General features: G+C 41.1%; 1 protein-coding gene across 2 annotated transcripts in view; it reads right to left on the bottom strand.

Annotated features, from left to right (window-relative positions):
- The window catches only part of LOC115094362 (gamma-aminobutyric acid receptor subunit beta-4), a 403,751-nt gene that overhangs the window by 106,972 nt on the left and 279,271 nt on the right, over nucleotides 1-17,508 (bottom strand). For both annotated transcript variants that reach the window (XM_029607336.1, XM_029607337.1), the window contains exon 4: nucleotides 5,236-5,456. In XM_029607336.1, coding sequence (XP_029463196.1) covers nucleotides 5,236-5,456 — 221 coding nt within the window. The remainder of the gene's footprint in view (nucleotides 1-5,235; nucleotides 5,457-17,508) is intronic.

Below are 17,508 nucleotides of genomic sequence, written 5' to 3'. Positions count from 1 at the left end.
CAATATTTGCTAGAGTGGCTGAGGCTCAGGCTGGTGGGCTGGGGATGGGGGTCTCGGCCTGAGGAGGGCAAGCTGTGCTGGGTTGGGGGGGGGGGAGGGTAATGGCTTTGGCCTAGTGGGGGGATGGCTGTGCTGGGGCTGGAGGGGGAGGGCAATAAATAGGAGTATCCATGAAATTTCCATGGGTGGCTGTGCTAGGGTTGGGAGGGGTGTGCTGCTCCTGGGGCTGCAAGGGGGAAGGCAGGCTGTGCAGGGGCTGGGGAGGAGAGCAATTCATAGGGGCCTATTTGGAATTTCCACAGGTGTCAACTAGTATATATATATAATACAGATTATATATATATATATATATATATATATATATATATATATATAACTATATATATATATATATATATAGTTATATACAAATTCCAGTATGAAGAAAACTTAAAAGGTATTCAAAAATTATAAACAATATGAATCACTTGTCATCTTAATGTTTTTGCAAAGGTTAGTGACTCATTACCCCTAATATATATTGTCTTTAAAGATAAGCAGGATGAAAAGGCCAAGTCATAACTCAGCATAAAGCCACTGCTTCAATATGTCTTCAGCATATTTCAGCATACTGAAATACTGCCCAAAAGGCAATCCAATCCTTGTAATCTTTACTGGCCCAAAACATCCATGCCTTTCACCTTTCAAGTGAATACATCAGACACATCATACACAACACATGCCAACTAGAATGTACAAAAACAATGGACCCAATCCCCTTAAGAACTGGAAACTCTAGATTTTAAAACAGAGAAAAAACTCTGACAAAGGCCTCTGTTTCATCCGTAACTCAGCTTCTTCAGGGGATTGCATCAAGCACAGGACTTATCTAATTGGCGTCCACTTGATTGTTCATGCAGCAATCAAAAACCAAATGGGTTTGTGTAAAGAGTCAAAACCATTTGAGCTTACTGTTCATTCCTCACTATTTATCAGATGTTACAGCCAATATATATATATATATATATACACATACATACGTATATATATATATATATGTGTGTATACACACACAAATATATATATACGTATATATATATATGTATACATATATATATATGTATATACATATATATATATGTGTGTATATATATATATATATATATATATATATGTATACATACATATATATATATATATATATGTATGTATGTATATACATACATATATATATATGTATGTATATATATATATATATATATATATATATGTATGTATGTATATAAAACAAATATATTTCAAAAATCATGTCGTGTCTAATGGATGTGTGATTTTGGAGGAAGAGGTCGAAAGAAATACATAAATATATATATATTGAAAGAAATCCATGCTGCACTGGTAAAGGTAATCTCTGAAGTGGCTGGCTGGACTGAACTCAGTTATTTCTTCTTACTATTCACCATACAAACAAAATGTCCATTCTATTGTCATTTCAGTAACAGTGACATAAACCACTTCTATTAACAGACATTTTGTGAAGTAACACATGACCAGCAAGAAATTCATTCAGAATTTCTGTAGCAAACCTGCCATACCAAAACAGCACTAACTTCCAGAACTCAAACAGCAACTGCCTTATATATAGATAGGCGGCACTGTAAATATTATACCGACTCCTAGAACACCAATACTATCATTATTATTATTATTATTATTATTAATAACAAACATTTATATAACACTTCAAGGTATATTATGCAGTGCTGTATAGCTACACATAAGAGATAGTCCCTACTCAAAAGAGCTTACAATCTAATCAAAACAGACAAACAAGACAACTAAGCGATTTTGGAAAATGAGAGAAAATGTTTAAGGTCTCAATGATGGGTTAATAGGTGCAGTTTAATTGAAGACAGGACCATTTTACTGCATTACAAGACATTCTATGAAGTAATGCAAAACTGAAAAAAAAAACACTTATCACATATTTTAGCATACTTCCTATTGGGAAAACAAGTTGGACTGCTACAGAACGAAAAACAGAAACTACTAGTTAGCAGAATACAGATCGTTACCAAACACAGACTAAGAGACCACCAATTAGAAATAGAAATCTGCAGACATAAAACTGACCTCTTTGCTTTGCCATCCATTCCAGCCTCGCCCCCTCCCCTCCTGTTCTCTGCAGCTGCCTGGGAAGGGAGAGGAGGAGGAGAAAACAACAGGAAGGAAGAGGCTGGACTAGGGATCAGAGTAGCTATCTGCTGGAGCCTCAGCCCCTCCCCTCCTGTTCTCTACACCCTAAGCTAAATCCTGGGAACAAAACTGAAAGCTCAGGTTCTGTCAGAGATGTAGACACCAAGAAGAGCCTGCCTAGTCAGCCTTGGATAGCTCCAATGGATAACTAACAGGTAATCTCTGGAGTGTGTTTCTTATGAATACGACAGATGTTCTCAGAGTTCCTTCTCCTTTTTAAAGGATTCTACTTGTCATTTTGATCAGCTCTCAGTGGCACTAGCAAGATGTATTCATCTTCCTTTAGGGAATCTTTAACAAAACCCTTAAACCCTGCCAACCTAGCCTCAGAATCCAACTTCAGATTTTAATACAGAGAGGTCAATTAAAGTGAATAACACTGGTCATTAATGCACACTAATTAGCATGTGTTAATGACCTATATTAATTATCCATGTTAATGACATGCAGATGAATTTTACATTAATTTATAAGCGTTAAAAGTAGTGCATTAACTTGGACATTATCCAGAGGTGTAGTTAAGATTTTTGGGCTAACAGGTCTGTGCTTACATTTGCACATGTGTTAGTTTTCTATGTTAATGGCTAATGAACTATTTTGTACGATTTTACATCTCATTAACCCATTAGCATAGGTGCTAGCTTTAAAACTCTTGTAAACTAATTAGTGCTCCTTAAAAGCTCAAAAAAAACTCAAAAAAACCCCCTCAAATAAATAATAAAGCGCCGTTGAAGTGTAAACTAGATAGTGTGTGCTTACAACGCTTTTTCCATGTGTAACGCTTGCAAAAGTATTACCACGCTTTAGTGCATTGGCTTCTTTGCAAGGTAAAGTCATATTGGAGAAGGCAACAGGAAGCCAGGGCCGGTTTTAAGATTCTTCATCCATAGGAGTTAGGTGAAATAGGGCTTCTGCTGTAAAATGAATCCGTATTGTGATAGATTTTCTGCATGCTCAACTGCAGGTAATTAAGGGTTAGGTGTACTAAAGGGATTTGCTCATTTTGTGTCTCTAGAGAAAATGCTTAGTACATCTGGTGAAAGGGGGACTGCAGGGAAATATACATTTCAAGCTGAGCCTTTCAGCAGCTGACATTGAAAAAAAACAGTATTATTAGGAGGTTAGGTTGCAGTCATAAGGGTAGACGACTGTAGAATTGCAAACAACCCAGCCTTTACCCCCTCAAGAGCAGAGGCATGGGGAGAAGTGATAAGGTACAGATTTATTAGTGAAGAAGTCGATTCTGGACTATTGGATGGTAACAGACATCCCATCTTTAGCTCATTGGAAATTGAAGAGACATAAAATGGTGACTTTGGAACACATATCCGCATGCAGAACTTCCTCACAACAGTATGCGATCTTCATGAGTATCTGGAGGGATTCTTTGGCTTCCTTACCCACCAAGGCACGGAACAAAACTCTTGTGTTAACAGGGTGATTCCTTGGTATAATACTACATCAGACCACACTGGACATTTTGCTATCTTATCTGTGAAAAATCTAGATCACGAACCTCAATAGGGACTGAAGGTTTGGTGGGGAGGGTTGGGGAATAACTATACAGGGACTTCCTAATGGAAACGCATGTTATGGATATAACATAATACAATATGTAACAGTTCTTGTTAAAAAATTATAAATAAAGTTGAACAAAAAAAAAAAAAGAAAGCACGTGCTTGTGACATTACAGGTCACAGGGTAGCCGAGAGGGAATCAGCAGGTTACAAATCACCAGAAATCAACCAGGTTGATGTCAGCAGGTTATTGGTGGCTAGCTACCATCTAGTAAGGCCTCAGGGACAGAGGCAGCCAGATGTTAGGGCAATAGGATTACTAGTTTTAGTATCTGTTTAGACGATTACAAAACTTTGTGCTAAGATATGGGGGGGAGGGGGCAGGAGACCCTGGGTTTTGGATTAAATATGGGAATTTGTATGCTCATCTACCTGGGATGATAAAAAACCAAAGGAGAAAATAACACTCACTCCCGATGCTGCTGGCAAAACTGAGAGACTGGTACAATGCTACCAAGTGCAGCAGGACACCACCATGCAACCTCTCCCTGGCTGCTTCACAGGTGCATGCGCCTGACGCTACCCATCTTAAAGGACCCGCAGTGGGAACCTAGCCGCGGCACCCCTTGATATAACAGGACTCTCCCCTTAAAAGGCTCCTTCGGAGGAGCATCTGACATCTCAGCAACAGGTCCCCTGAAGTGCCTTGGCTCTTCAGTGTGTGTTGCTGCTGCTCCTGCATTCCTGTCTTTTTGAGGTGTTCCTGTATGCTAGTGCTCCTGTATTCCTGCCCAGTTCCTATCTTGTCTCTGAGCTCCTGTCTGCCCTGCCTTGCCCTTGTCATGGTCTTGTTTGTCTTGTCTTGGTCCTTGTCTTGCCCTGATCTCCCTTGCTTGACTTCCTAGATTCTGACCCCAGCTTGGACCTTGACCATTCTTTGACTGTGGCCTGACCTGACTTTCTGCTTTGGACATTACCTTGCCTTGTCTGCTGCATGCCCTGACCTTTGGCCTGTCTTCTAGTATCTGCTGTCTGCCACCTGCTCAGACCTTTGCCTGGCCTTTGATTCTCACTCTATCAACCACCCTAGGGACCTACCTAAGATCTGCTGGCTGCCAGAACCCAAGGACTCAACCTGCAGGGGAGACAACTGGTATAGGCAAAGCTCCAGTATGTCCTGCCACAGAGTGCACCCACAAGGTGTTGGTGTGGGCCTAGTGGGTCTGCCCGCTAGATGGCGCCAACCACACCACAGAACCAAGGGTCCGCCATCACCGGATACATTACATGCAACCAAAAAACTGAGCAAATATTCCAAGTAAGTCACAGAAGAACCTCACTTTGGCAACACAAAGCTCTCAGTTCTACAAGGTCAGTTTCACACTTTAGGCCCACTTTAAATTTTATTATGAACAAAACTGGTACAATTCTGTTTCAGGAAGAAGTGCACTGAATCCCTCAAAGGAGTGAAGTATAGACTTACCTCAGCCCATATAGGACAGTCCCATCTGGATGCAGTCGAATCATGCGGTTCTTGACAGTGACACCATGTAAATAAGACTTTTTGTCGTTCAGGAAGTAGGTGTCCGGAAGCCACAGCTGGTCGGCCACTCTGTTGTCCAGGGTAAGGTTCAGGGGAATGGCGGCATAGGCGAGGCGTTTGTCACGCCAGCTCTGCTGAAAATACATGGTAATTGTATAATCCTAGAAGAGAGGGAGAACAAACAATCACATAGGGAATGGGCTTCACAGCACAAAGAACCTCTAGCCAACTAATCCATCATCGTAACAGAACTGTGTTGCGATAAGTCATTCAAACTAAAAAAAGTAGTAAAGCTATAGATTTAAACTTTGGTTCAGAATGGCTTCTTTGAGTCTGGTTCTGGCTAAGCACCAACTCTGCTTGATTTAGGTTTGTATTCTATCAGAGTTGGTTGTATTTTTTTGTCATAGATGGGATAAGGTTATAGCACAGTATACTATAGATGTTTACAAGTACTATTGTAGCTGGGCTTACATTCTATAGCTCAGTTCAAGTTCTACTGCCGGTATTTAAGTCATTTACAACCCAGCTCGTCCTATGACTTTTGACCCAGCTGACTTGAGTTGAGATCAAGATGCCTTTGGTTTGGATACTCGCTCGGTATCTTAATTGCTGCAAGACTGCTTGCTAGGGGTGTGCATTCGGATTGACCGCATTAGTAAAACGCAACTCATATTTTTTTTTTACTTAAAAAATTGATTCGACATAAACGATCGGATTTCCCACATATCGAACATAGATATGTTCGATATGTGGGAAATCGCGATTGTTGAGCCAAAATAAAAATATAAACCCCCTCACCCTCCTTAATCCCCCCCCCCCGACTTACCACAACTCCCTGGTGATGGAGCGAGGAGTGAGGACGCCATTTCTGCAATCCTTGGCGAGAAGCATGTGACGTCGGCGGCACGTCGAGTGACGCCGGCGTCACGTGATTCCCGGCTCGTTCGCGCCGGACGGCTCGTTCGGCCCAAAAAGAACTTTTGGCCAGCTTGGGGGGGCCTCCTGACCCCCTCAAGCTGGCCAAAAGTTCTTTTTGGGCCGAACGAGCCGTCCGGCGCGAACGAGCCGGGAATCACGTGGCGCCGCGTCACTCAGACGCGACGTCACGTGATTCCCGGCAAGTTCGCGCCGGACGGCTCGTTCGGCGCGAACAAGCCGGGAATCACGTGACGCCGACGTCACGTGATTCCCGGCAAGTTCGCGCCGGACGGCTCGTTCGGCCCAAAAAGAACTTTTGGCCAGCTTGAGGGGGTCAGGAGGCCCCCCCAAGCTGGCCAAAAGTTCTTTTTGGGCCGAACGAGCCGTCCGGCGCGAACTTGCCGGGAATCACGTGACGTCGCGTCTGAGTGACGCGGCGCCACGTGATTCCCGGCTCGTTCGCGCCGGACGGCTCGTTCGGCCCAAAAAGAACTTTTGGCCAGCTTGGGGGGGTCAGGAGGCCCCCCCAAGCTGGCCAAAAGTTCTTTTTGGGCCGAACGAGCCGTCCGGCGCGAACGAGCCGGGAATCACGTGACGCCGCGTCACTCGACGTGCCACCGACGTCACATGCTTCTCGCCAAGGATTGCAGAAATGACGTCCTCACTCCTCGCTCGATCACCAGGGAGTTGTGGTAAGTCTGGGGGGGGGATTAAGGAGGGTGAGGGGGTTTAATTTTTTTTTTTGCACATATGTACATATACCCAACTCATTGGATTTTTTTTATGTCCATATTGGCCGCAAGTGGGACCCCCTTTCGGACATAAAAAATATGAACATAAAATTTTGCTCTGCACATCCCTACTGCTTGCTGCTAAGTGGGAGCGCTCCCTAGGTCGCAAGACACGTTCTTATTCTGTGCACGTTGTAAATATGAGCTGCCTCGAATAAAAGATGGGTAACATAAAGATTTTCAACTACATTGAGCATATCACACCCAAGTCAATTCAAACTGGATTACAGTCAATTGAGAAAATCCAGATGCAAATCTGAGGCTGGTATGAGCCCGATGCAGATATCTTTGTACTCAAAATGAGAATGATCTGCATTGGAGGGTGGGATGGTGTTTGAAAGACTTTGCATTTAAGAACATAAGATAAGAACATAAGAACATGCCATACTGGGTCAGACCAAGGGTCCATCAAGCCCAGCATCCTGTTTCCAACAGTGGCCAATCCAGGCCATAAGAACCTGGCAAGTACCCAAAAGCTAAGTCTGTCTATCTATCTATCTATCTATCTATCTATCTATCTATCTATTTATTTATTTATTTATTTATTTATTTATTTATTTATTTATTTATTTTGGTTTTTTATATACCGGTCTTCTTGCATTAGATGCAAATCAAATCGGTTTACACTGAACAATTAAACTTGCTTGAAAGCATTACATGTAACAGAGAACATCTAACATAAAATCCTGTAGGAACAATAATAAAACATGAGTTTGAAGTATTCATCTTAAACAGATGCCTATTCCATGTTACTGTTGCTAATGGCAGTGGCTATTCTCTAAGTGAACTTAATAGCAGGTAATGGACTTTTATTCAGAGGTCTATCATGATCGGAGCTGACCCGAAGAGTAGAATATGGAATGGCCTTGACTCTGCCCACTCTGCTGAGCAAAAACATAAAAGCTTAATATGGAGCTCGATGCAGGCTGTGTTCTTTGCCTTTGTTATGAACATGCAGCTATCAAAATCCTCCCTGTTGGTGAAAGTACACTGAGGTTGGGATGTTTGATAAAAATAAGTCTGCCTTTCACAACAATCTTGGTTGAAATTCAACTTTTTCATTAAAATAAGACTGTTCTGAGTATATGTTTAGAGGTCCATAGTAAGCCGGTGAGCGGACAAGTTATCCGGTTAAGCCAGATAACATCTCCCACTGAATATCCTCGGCTAACGCTATCTGAGTAAGCATAGCTAGATAAGTTTAAAACCACGTGGCTATATTCGATATTCAGCTGGTTCTGTGACAAAAGGAAAAAAAAAAAACAACCCTTCTGGGCCAGCAGGCCCACCAATCCTCCACCCCCCATCCTCCAAAACAAGTAACAATAGGGCCTGGTCAAACCGCCCAATTCCCCCCTAACAACCCCAAAAGGATGTGATTAAGTTGTGGGCCACAGTGGCTCCCCCTCCCCCAATTTAAAAAATGTAGGCCATCTCCGGGCACCTTTCGAACCCCCACATGCAATCCCTATCCCCACCCTCCTGCCTCACCTGGAACCCCCCCCCCCCCCCCCCCGAAACCTCAAAGGCTGCTGGGAATGTGGCAGCATCCAGCTAACGATTTCATTGTCCTCCCAGCAGCCTTTGAGGTTTCAGGGGATTCTGGGTGGGATGGGAGAGTGGGGATAGGGGTTGCAGATGGGGCTTGAAGGGGCCCTGGAGTCTGCGTAGTCTTTTGAAATCAGGGGAGGAGGGCTTCAGGCTGCTATGGGCCACAATGTAATCTCATTTTTTTTTTGGGTGGGTTTGGGGAATGATACGGACCAACCTTACTGTTATTTATTTTTGGGGATAGGGGGATGGGGGATCAGGCTTGCAGGCTCAGAAGAGTTTATTTTTACTTTCATTTCTTAATTAGCTATATGTTGAAAATAGCTGGTTAAGGCTAAAGTTATCCAGGTACACAAAAGCAAACAACTTTAGGCCTGCTCTGAGTACAAACAGACTTGCCGGCTAAACTTAGCTGGATAGTGCTACCTAACTAAATTGAAGTTCCAAACCTGGCACACCCATGCACCACCTCTTTTGTATTCTGCTAAGTTTTAGCCAGGTAATGACTAATATTGACCTCTTTTTTATATTGACCTCTTATTTTTCTATCAGAATTAGTTTAAAGCAGCAATTTCATTCATTCAATCACATTTTGCTTCAAATGGCACATAAGGCAAGTAAACAACACTACTGCCTGTCAAGTGACCTGCAAAATGATGGCATCAAGAACATAAAAACATAAAAATTGCCATACTGGGTCAGACCAAAGCTCTGTCAAGCCCAGTATCCTGTTTCCAGCAGTGGTCAATCCAGGTCACAAGTATCTGGCAAGACCCCAAAGTGTAGATAGATCCCATGCTGCCACCAAGGGATAAGTATTGGCTTTTCCCAAGTCTATCTAGTTAATAACAGTTAATTAACTTTTTCAGGAACTTGTCCAAACCTTTTTTAAACCCAGCTACACTAACTGCCTTTACCAAATCCTCTGGCAATGGATTTCAGAGCTTAATTGTACATTGAGTGAAAAGGAATTTTCTACAATTTGTTTTAAATGTGCTACTTACTAACTTCATGGACTGTTCCCTAGTCTTTGTATTTTTGAAAGAGTAAAGAACCAATTCACATTTACATGTTCTATTCCACTCATGACTTTATAGACCTCTATCATATCCCCACTTAGCCGTTTCTTCTCCAAGCTGAACATCCCCAAGTTCTTTAGCCTTTCTTCTTAGAAAAACTGTTCCATCCCATTAATCATTTTGGTTTTCTTTCACTGTACCTTTTCCAGTTCAACTATATCTTTTTTGAGATGCAGTGACCAGAATTGCACAGAGTTCTCTAGGTTTGGTATCATTATGGAATAATACAGAAGTATTATGACATTCTCCATTGTATTCTCCTTTACTTTTCTATTAATTCCTGTTATTCTATTTGCTTTTTTTGACTACCACTACACATTGAGTCAAGAATTTCAAAGTATTGTCCACAATAACACCCAGATTCTTTTCCTGGGTGATAACTCCTAATATGGAACCTAACACTGTGTAACTCTAAAGAAGATTACTTTTCCCTATGTGTATCGGTTTGCACTTGTTCACATTACTTTCATCTGCTATTTGGATGCGCAGAGACTCAGTTTTGCAAGATCTTCCTGCAATTTCTCACAAACTGCTTGTGATTTAACAATGTAAAAAAAATGTATATCATCTGTAAATCTGATCACTTCATTCGTCATTCCTTTTTCCAGATCATTTATAAATATAGCAAAAAGCACCTGCCCCAGTACAGTGCTTCATGTCAATCCATAAGTCTTCATCTCCTTCACCGTATCTCCTTGGGTCAGTCACTTTTATGCTGCCTATCTGATAGGCTGTTCTGGCAATCTGCATACATGCCAAGTCATCTCCATTTTTGTTCACTATTTAGACAATAGATTTTGCTTACTTCTACAGTATAGCTCTTGGCTTCAGATTCTTCACTGCCAAAATATTTCAAGGATCTTCTGCAGGCACTTGTTTTGGAAGATCTTTAGCTTGGTAGCTAGTTTGGTTATGAGCTTCCAGCACTAAACCGTATAACAGCTTGCTGTGGATGTTATTTGCCTTTAAAAAGCCTTTGTCTTTATTCCCATCGATGTCCAGATGTTCTTCATTTTGAAAGAATACACGTTGGCTTTACTGATTCTTGAATGTACTTCTCTCTCAATGTCTGTCAGTTGCAGTCTTATGAAAGGGGCCTTTGGTTTCCCCTTAGTAAAGGAAACCAAAGGTCTTGCGGATTGACATGAGACACTGTACTGGGGCCGGTACAAGTTTTTACTGTATTTATAAATGATCTGGAAAAGGGAACAATGAGTGAGCAGATTTTCAGATGACACAAAATTATTAGAAGTTGTTAAATCACAAGTGGATTGTGAGAAATGGTCATCGGGGATATGAGGAAATAAGTGAGAGAGCTTTGGGAACCTGCAGATAGTGCTAACCTCATAGATTTTTAGTTTGGAACCTGAGTTAACAGGTTGTTCCCTGTCTCCTTCTTTAATTTTTCCTAATTTATGGGAAAGGAGAAATGAAGTGTTTCCATTTAGGAGCCAGCCTCCGCTGACTCATCTAGCCAGCCTTTCAAGCTTGTTTTGGACTCTCTTAAGCCACTTTTTGAGCATTCCCTGTGAGAGCCTTGGTACCCCTTCATAGTGGATTGGGGCGTCTGCTGTGTAAGGTTAGAGCACGTATAAGGGAAAATTATTTTTTCTCTCCTCCAGAGGATTTAAACTGACTGCTGACCTGATGCAGTGGAATCATATTTTTACATTAACTATCTTTTTGAACCATCTTCTCTGTTTGGAGGTATGGGAGTTTATTCCACCCTTCCTGCTTCTTGTTTGATTTTTTTCCCTTTTTGGGTTCATTATAATATTTTTTCCACTTGAATCTGATAACCTGTATTACCTGGGAGTCAGCAAACAAAAGCTTTGGATGAGGGAAATCTTTCATCCAGAAAGATACAAATTCCATCTAAAGCAAGGGATCCAGATAAAGTGCACTACCAGGAAAAACAAATAAGATACAACAAAAAGGTAACAAGAAGTGTGTTGCTAATGAGGGAAGTTTTACATAAGGGGTAAGAAGTGCCCATCAGGTGCTGCCTAAGGAGTTAATAGAATCAAGGAAGAGAGTGAAGTGCCCTTCTGGTGCTGTATGAGGAGTTAAAGGATGTCTAAAGGATTGCTTGGCAGAGATTAAATCTGGGGCTAAGTTTTGATAACATTTGGGACCAATCAAATCTTTCAGTGGGAAGATTTTAGAATTAAATTGGGAGATGAAAAGGACTGAACTAATTTCAATTTACATAATCTGAGGAAAATTGAGTAATTGGGAGAAGAAGAAATTCCAGTGTAAATAAGGAGTGCTTCCAAAGTGATTCAGAGACTTTGCTAGATATGGCCATGTTAATTCTATCTGCTGTCTTATTATATAATGCTGCTAATCAATCAAATACAAAAAGCGTACATGTTATTCAGTCATCTGATCAAACTATCAGTAAAGAAGTTGGATTCCACCATTCTTCTCCTGTGTGTTTATTGGATGTAGGGACTGTAAACTGGCAGTGTGGTGAAAGAAACAGAGACAGGGCTTAATTGCAAAGAAGCAAGGTATAGGAGCTATTGCTCATCCCCATAAATGGGAGCCTGGCCTCAGAGACTAAAGCTATCCATGGAGTAAGGGCGAGGTATATAGAGACTGTGAAGTGTTTTAAGCAGAAAGGGTACAGCTCTAATTCTTTTTTTTAATTTTGCATTTTTAGATATATCACTATCAAATTAAAACAAAATAAGAGATCATACATCATTTCCATTCAGAGATATCTTACAAACAAACATAATGTAAATCTAGATCTCTAATTTTAAGGTAAATAGGAGCCAAGAACTTAAATTAGGAAAAAGGAGCTCATAAGAGTACAATCATTTTAACGGGAATTACCCACGCATATGACAATTCCATCCCTTTATTCCCCCCCCCCCCCCCATACGCCTCATAACTTCCCATCAAGAAATCCCCTTAATTGTTCTGGCTCAAAGAATACATATTTTTCATTATGATATTTTACCAGACATCTGCATGGATATCTAAGTGTCATGCTGGCCCCTCTTTCTATTTCTTCTGTTCTTATCAAAATAAATGTTTTCCCTCGTTCTTGTGTCGTACAGACAATGTCTGGATATGTCCAGATCTGTTGTCCGTGGAAATATACCATTCTGTTTCTAAAGAAACTTTTCAATACTAAATTTCTATTGTATTCTAGAGCGAAAGATATTAGCAACGTTCCTCTTGTTGAAATCTCAGTTTGTACCGACATTTCTAATAGTTCAGTTATATTCATGGTAGGTTGTTCCTGATTTTCTGAACTCTGATGTGGCAGAGGTTTTCTTGATGTAAAAAAGGCTTTTGTAATTACAGGCATAGTTTCCTGTGGAATTTTAAGACATTCTTTCATATATATTTTAAACATGTCTATCGGCGACATTTTTTTCAATTCCTGGAAATTCACCACCCGAAGGTTCAACAGGCAAAGTGAATTTTCAATATTCTCAAACTTTATCTCAGATACTGTGTTTGATTTAATTAAATTTATCTGTATTTTATCCATCGATGTTATCTTTTCTTGTGCTTTCTCCAACTTTTCCTGTTGTCGCAATACAGTCTTTTCCACATTTAAACCTCTTTTATTCATCTCGAGGAATGCTTGCGTCAATGTTGATATTGCAGCTTCAATAGACACTAAGGCTGACAGTATCTAATGTCACAATTGGGGGTTTTATTCAAGGAAAAAATTGGACCTGAGATTAATTTTTCCACTAGTTGAGGCATATCGGGTTCATCGGTTTGTTACCGGTGGAGCCACAGCTCTAATTCTTTCTATGTGCTCCTGGATGCCAAAGGATCCATCCTGCCCAGGGGTTACAGTTACTATCCAGGAAGGTGAATTCAGTAATAAATGCTTTATATTTCATCCAAGTGCAATTAATAAAGTGTGATAATCAGATTTTCTGAAAAAGCACAGTATGATTACGCTAAATAACCACACTGCTGGAAAGCTTTTTTGACTAATCAAGTCACTTCCTGTTTCATATTTTTTGGCATAAAAATACGTATATGCATGCTTCACAAGTACAGGTTCTCTTTTCCCATTTTTTCTTCCCTCTCCATCTCGTGGCCTGATGAGTGATTTGCATGTTTGCTGAATAAAGACTTGAAGAAAGGAAGAGTCAAGTAGTCATGCAATATTGATAGGCTGACGTGCTCTTCGGTAGAAGAGGTGACACAAACACATTAATGGGTTGCAGTTCTTTACAGAAAGTGTGGCAAGGCAGGCTGCTAAGGGAAGGCATGCTCTGCATCTCAGCCTCCAGTGTTGTACAAGGCTGGTCTCTATTTGGCTCTCTGGCATCTTTAGAGTGGAGCAGTGGTCTTGTAAGCTGTACAATGTACTCTAATCAGTGGGGATTTACAAAATGACTAATTAACTACTGTGTGCATGAAGCTCATATCTGAGCTCCTAAGGCATATATTCCACAGACCTTTGTTCCATCACATACACAGAGAAAACCATCAGTAAAACAGGCTATTTTTGACACATAGTCCCAAACTCTGTCTTAGAGGAGGGCTTTCAGCACAGAGTTTTATTATAGTTTCCCACCTTTTTCCTAATAGGTCTGCAATATGACATAAAGCAACATCAGCACTGTAATGCTGTCATATTAGATTGTTTCAAAAAGGGATACAAAGGCTAGGCTTTTGATTTAAATGACAGATGAAGGCAAATTTAAAATCTATATATACATTTTCATTAAAAAAATATGTAATTTTCATTTCTAAGAATTTACTTTCTCATCGTTGTTGATTGGTGAATAATGAATATTTATACAGTGTTTTTAACAAGTTAGCTATGTTCAAACACAATATGGATTTCTCAATATAGATTTCCCTGCATATTAACCTTTATTCTCCTGTATCATTTCTCATTTAGAAGAACATTAGAATTGCCATATCGGGTGAAAAAGAACTGTGTAGCCCAGAATATAGGTATGAAGGCAACTCATTTTTGTTTTGATTCATTTAGTTTCATTGGGGAGAGGGTGGTATTGGCCAAATTCATTTTGGAATGATTTTTTTTTTGTGATTTATTCATTTCAGAAAACCGCGTGCACTATTTCTGCATGATGCACACGATTCCAAATGGTATGCATTATTTGGAAATAGTGTGCTAGTTCCCAAAATGAGCAACCCCAAAATTTTGGGGGTTTTCTCCACCACTGGGGATTGGTTTAATTTAAAGCAAACCAAACTGCATAAGGGCTTTTTCGGTTCAGATTCTTAATTTTAAATAAATGAATATCCCTAGCCCACAATCCTGTCCCTGAAAGTGGCAAGCAGTGGGCACTTATAGAAACAGAATACGATGGTAGACAACCCCTGGTTCATGCTGATACTAATCCATGTAAATTGTAAATATGCCCCTAATGAATATGCATGAGATAGATTTGCATGTACACTGCTTCAAATATTTGCTAATCTATTCCATGCATATTCATTAGGGATAGCCTGAAAATGTTTGCTGATTGGTGCCCCTGGGGAATGAAGGTTGCTGACCCCTGTAGGTAAAGACCATGTGGCCCAACTAGTCAGCTCAATTTGATTCTTTTTAAGAATGCCATAAACCACAGTTGTCCTCTGGCTTTTCTTGTATAAAAATTAGATGTGCACATACATTTTTTGATGGGGCAGGTCTGATTTCATTTGGAGGTTAGGTGTCTGGAAGCCTGGAAAATGCTGCAGGCATCATTATTAGCCCAATATACTTTCACAGCATATGTTGGCAGTTGTAGGAAAGTGCTGCAGTTTTTGTTTTCCAAGGGATGATCTTGGCGCCCAGTGTCCGACACACTTTTGATGGACTATATTACTGGTGCTCTGTCTGTGTGTTTTACCAAGGCTGTGGTGTCTGGTCACCTTTGTCGCCTATTTGTTTTCTTTAAGGTACATGGTTGGGGCTGCCCATCTAACTGTTTTTTGGTGTGTCGCATGCTGTCAGTCGGGTTGTTCTCGAGAGGTGGCCATGGTTCCGAATGGCAGGCTTACAATCACACATGAGTTATTTTTGCATCTTTGGCAGAAGTTGGCATATGTTTATTATTTGGCTTATGAGATGGGTTTTTTTCAGGTGGCTTTCGTTTTAGCATTTTTTGGTGCTTTTCGGGTTAGGGAGTTGGTCGCTAGAGCAGTTGGTCAGGTGGGACATTCTGGATTGTTGCGGGAGCATGTAGTTGTGGATGCAGTGACTGCTTGAAGATTCATTGTTCAAAAACGGATCAGGTGGGCAGGGGTGTGTGGTTGACTTTGGTGGCAGTTGATAGTTTGGTGACTTGCCTGGTTATCAATGTGTGCGCTTTTCTGTCTGTATAGCTTGCGGTCAGTGTGCAATTTTTGGTGCATGAGGATGGCGTTCCATTGATGAAATATCAATTTGTTGTGTTATTATGTGATGTGTTGGGTCAGTTGGGTTTGGACATTGGTCGTTATGGCAGTCATTCATTTCAGATTGGTGCGGCTACTTCTGCGGCCGTGTCAGAATTGTCTGAGGATGTCTTTCACCTTAATGGGTATCAGAGGTCAGATGCCTTTCAGTTGTATGTCTGAATATGAGCGGATGCAGTTTTTAGGGATTTGGTACGGTTTTAATGTTGTTTATTTTCTGCAAGTCACTGAAGGGGGTGAATGAAGTTGCTGCATTGTTGGGCATTCTTATGTGGTTTGGGTATATAATAGATATGCCTTTTGGCGCTCTTATGGTCCACACTTGGGCTTTGCCGTGCATGGAGTGAGGGTGTACTGGTTTGGCCATTGTGGGATGTGCTGGGACTAGCTGCTTCCTTTTCTCTGAGAGTTGCTGATGACTTGGGCAAGTTCCTTGGCTCTCGTGATTCATCTAGGGAGCAATGATCTGGGATGGTGGTCATGTCATCAGTTGCTGACGCTGTTTGCAAGGATTTATCTACTGTCATGGTATGGTTTCCAGATATGGTGTTAATTTGGTCTGACATCATTCCAAGGCCGTTTTATTGGGATCAGGTGTTTTGGAGTCGCAGTGAGGCTAAGCTCAACTAACAAACTGGTTCCTGGCTCTGCAAGAGGGTTGGTAGGCATTTGAGGCATGAGTGGGCTTGGGATTTTTGTACTGGACCATACAGGTCAGATGGGAGTTCACCTATTGGATGTTGGACAGGATCTGTTAAATAATGCTATCCAGGAGGTCTTGGAAGTTGTTGTACAAGTGGTTTCTTGGCCACAGCTTTGTGTGTGTGTGTGTGTGGGGGGGGGGGGGGGGGAATGTCACGGGGATAGATCTTGACTACCCTGTGACTGTGGTGGTTTAACCCAAACAAACTTGTATTTGGTTCCTTTCATGGATTGGCTGGGAGACTGATCACTCATCATTTAGTTAAAAGGTGTGGCTGGGATAGTTACATCTGTGTGAGTGCCTTGCTGGGCCTTGGTTGGCACCTCACATAGCAGCAGAGGTGGTACTGCTGGATGCCTACAGGCTGGGTAGCCTGAGGTGGGCATCTTGCTGGGGGGGGGGGGGGGGCATGACGGATGCTCACGGGGCAATGAGTTAAGTATTAATATTGTTACGCTCGGGTACTTATATATGTAAATATATATATGTATATGTAAATTGGCTGTAGCCAATATGATTCCAACAGTTTTGTTGATGTGTTATTTGAGTTTTATTCAGTGTGAAGGGAGAGGGTGTGGGTAGCCTCGGGGTATGGATGCCCATATTGTCATTGTTTTATTCATTTCATTTGTTGTTTTGTTTCTTTTTGTTTATTTAAAACAGAGAAACAAAAACAAACAAAATAAAAAAAAAAAATGAAGACCATCTCCCCCCAAATGTTATCCCTAATAGAGAAGGGAAAAAACACTGCTGTGCCCTCCTCCATCTCCCC

Source organism: Rhinatrema bivittatum, chromosome 6 (genome assembly GCF_901001135.1).
Source record: "Rhinatrema bivittatum chromosome 6, aRhiBiv1.1, whole genome shotgun sequence".
NCBI lineage: Eukaryota > Metazoa > Chordata > Amphibia > Gymnophiona > Rhinatrematidae > Rhinatrema > Rhinatrema bivittatum.
This window is presented reverse-complemented; position numbering and strand designations above follow the sequence as displayed.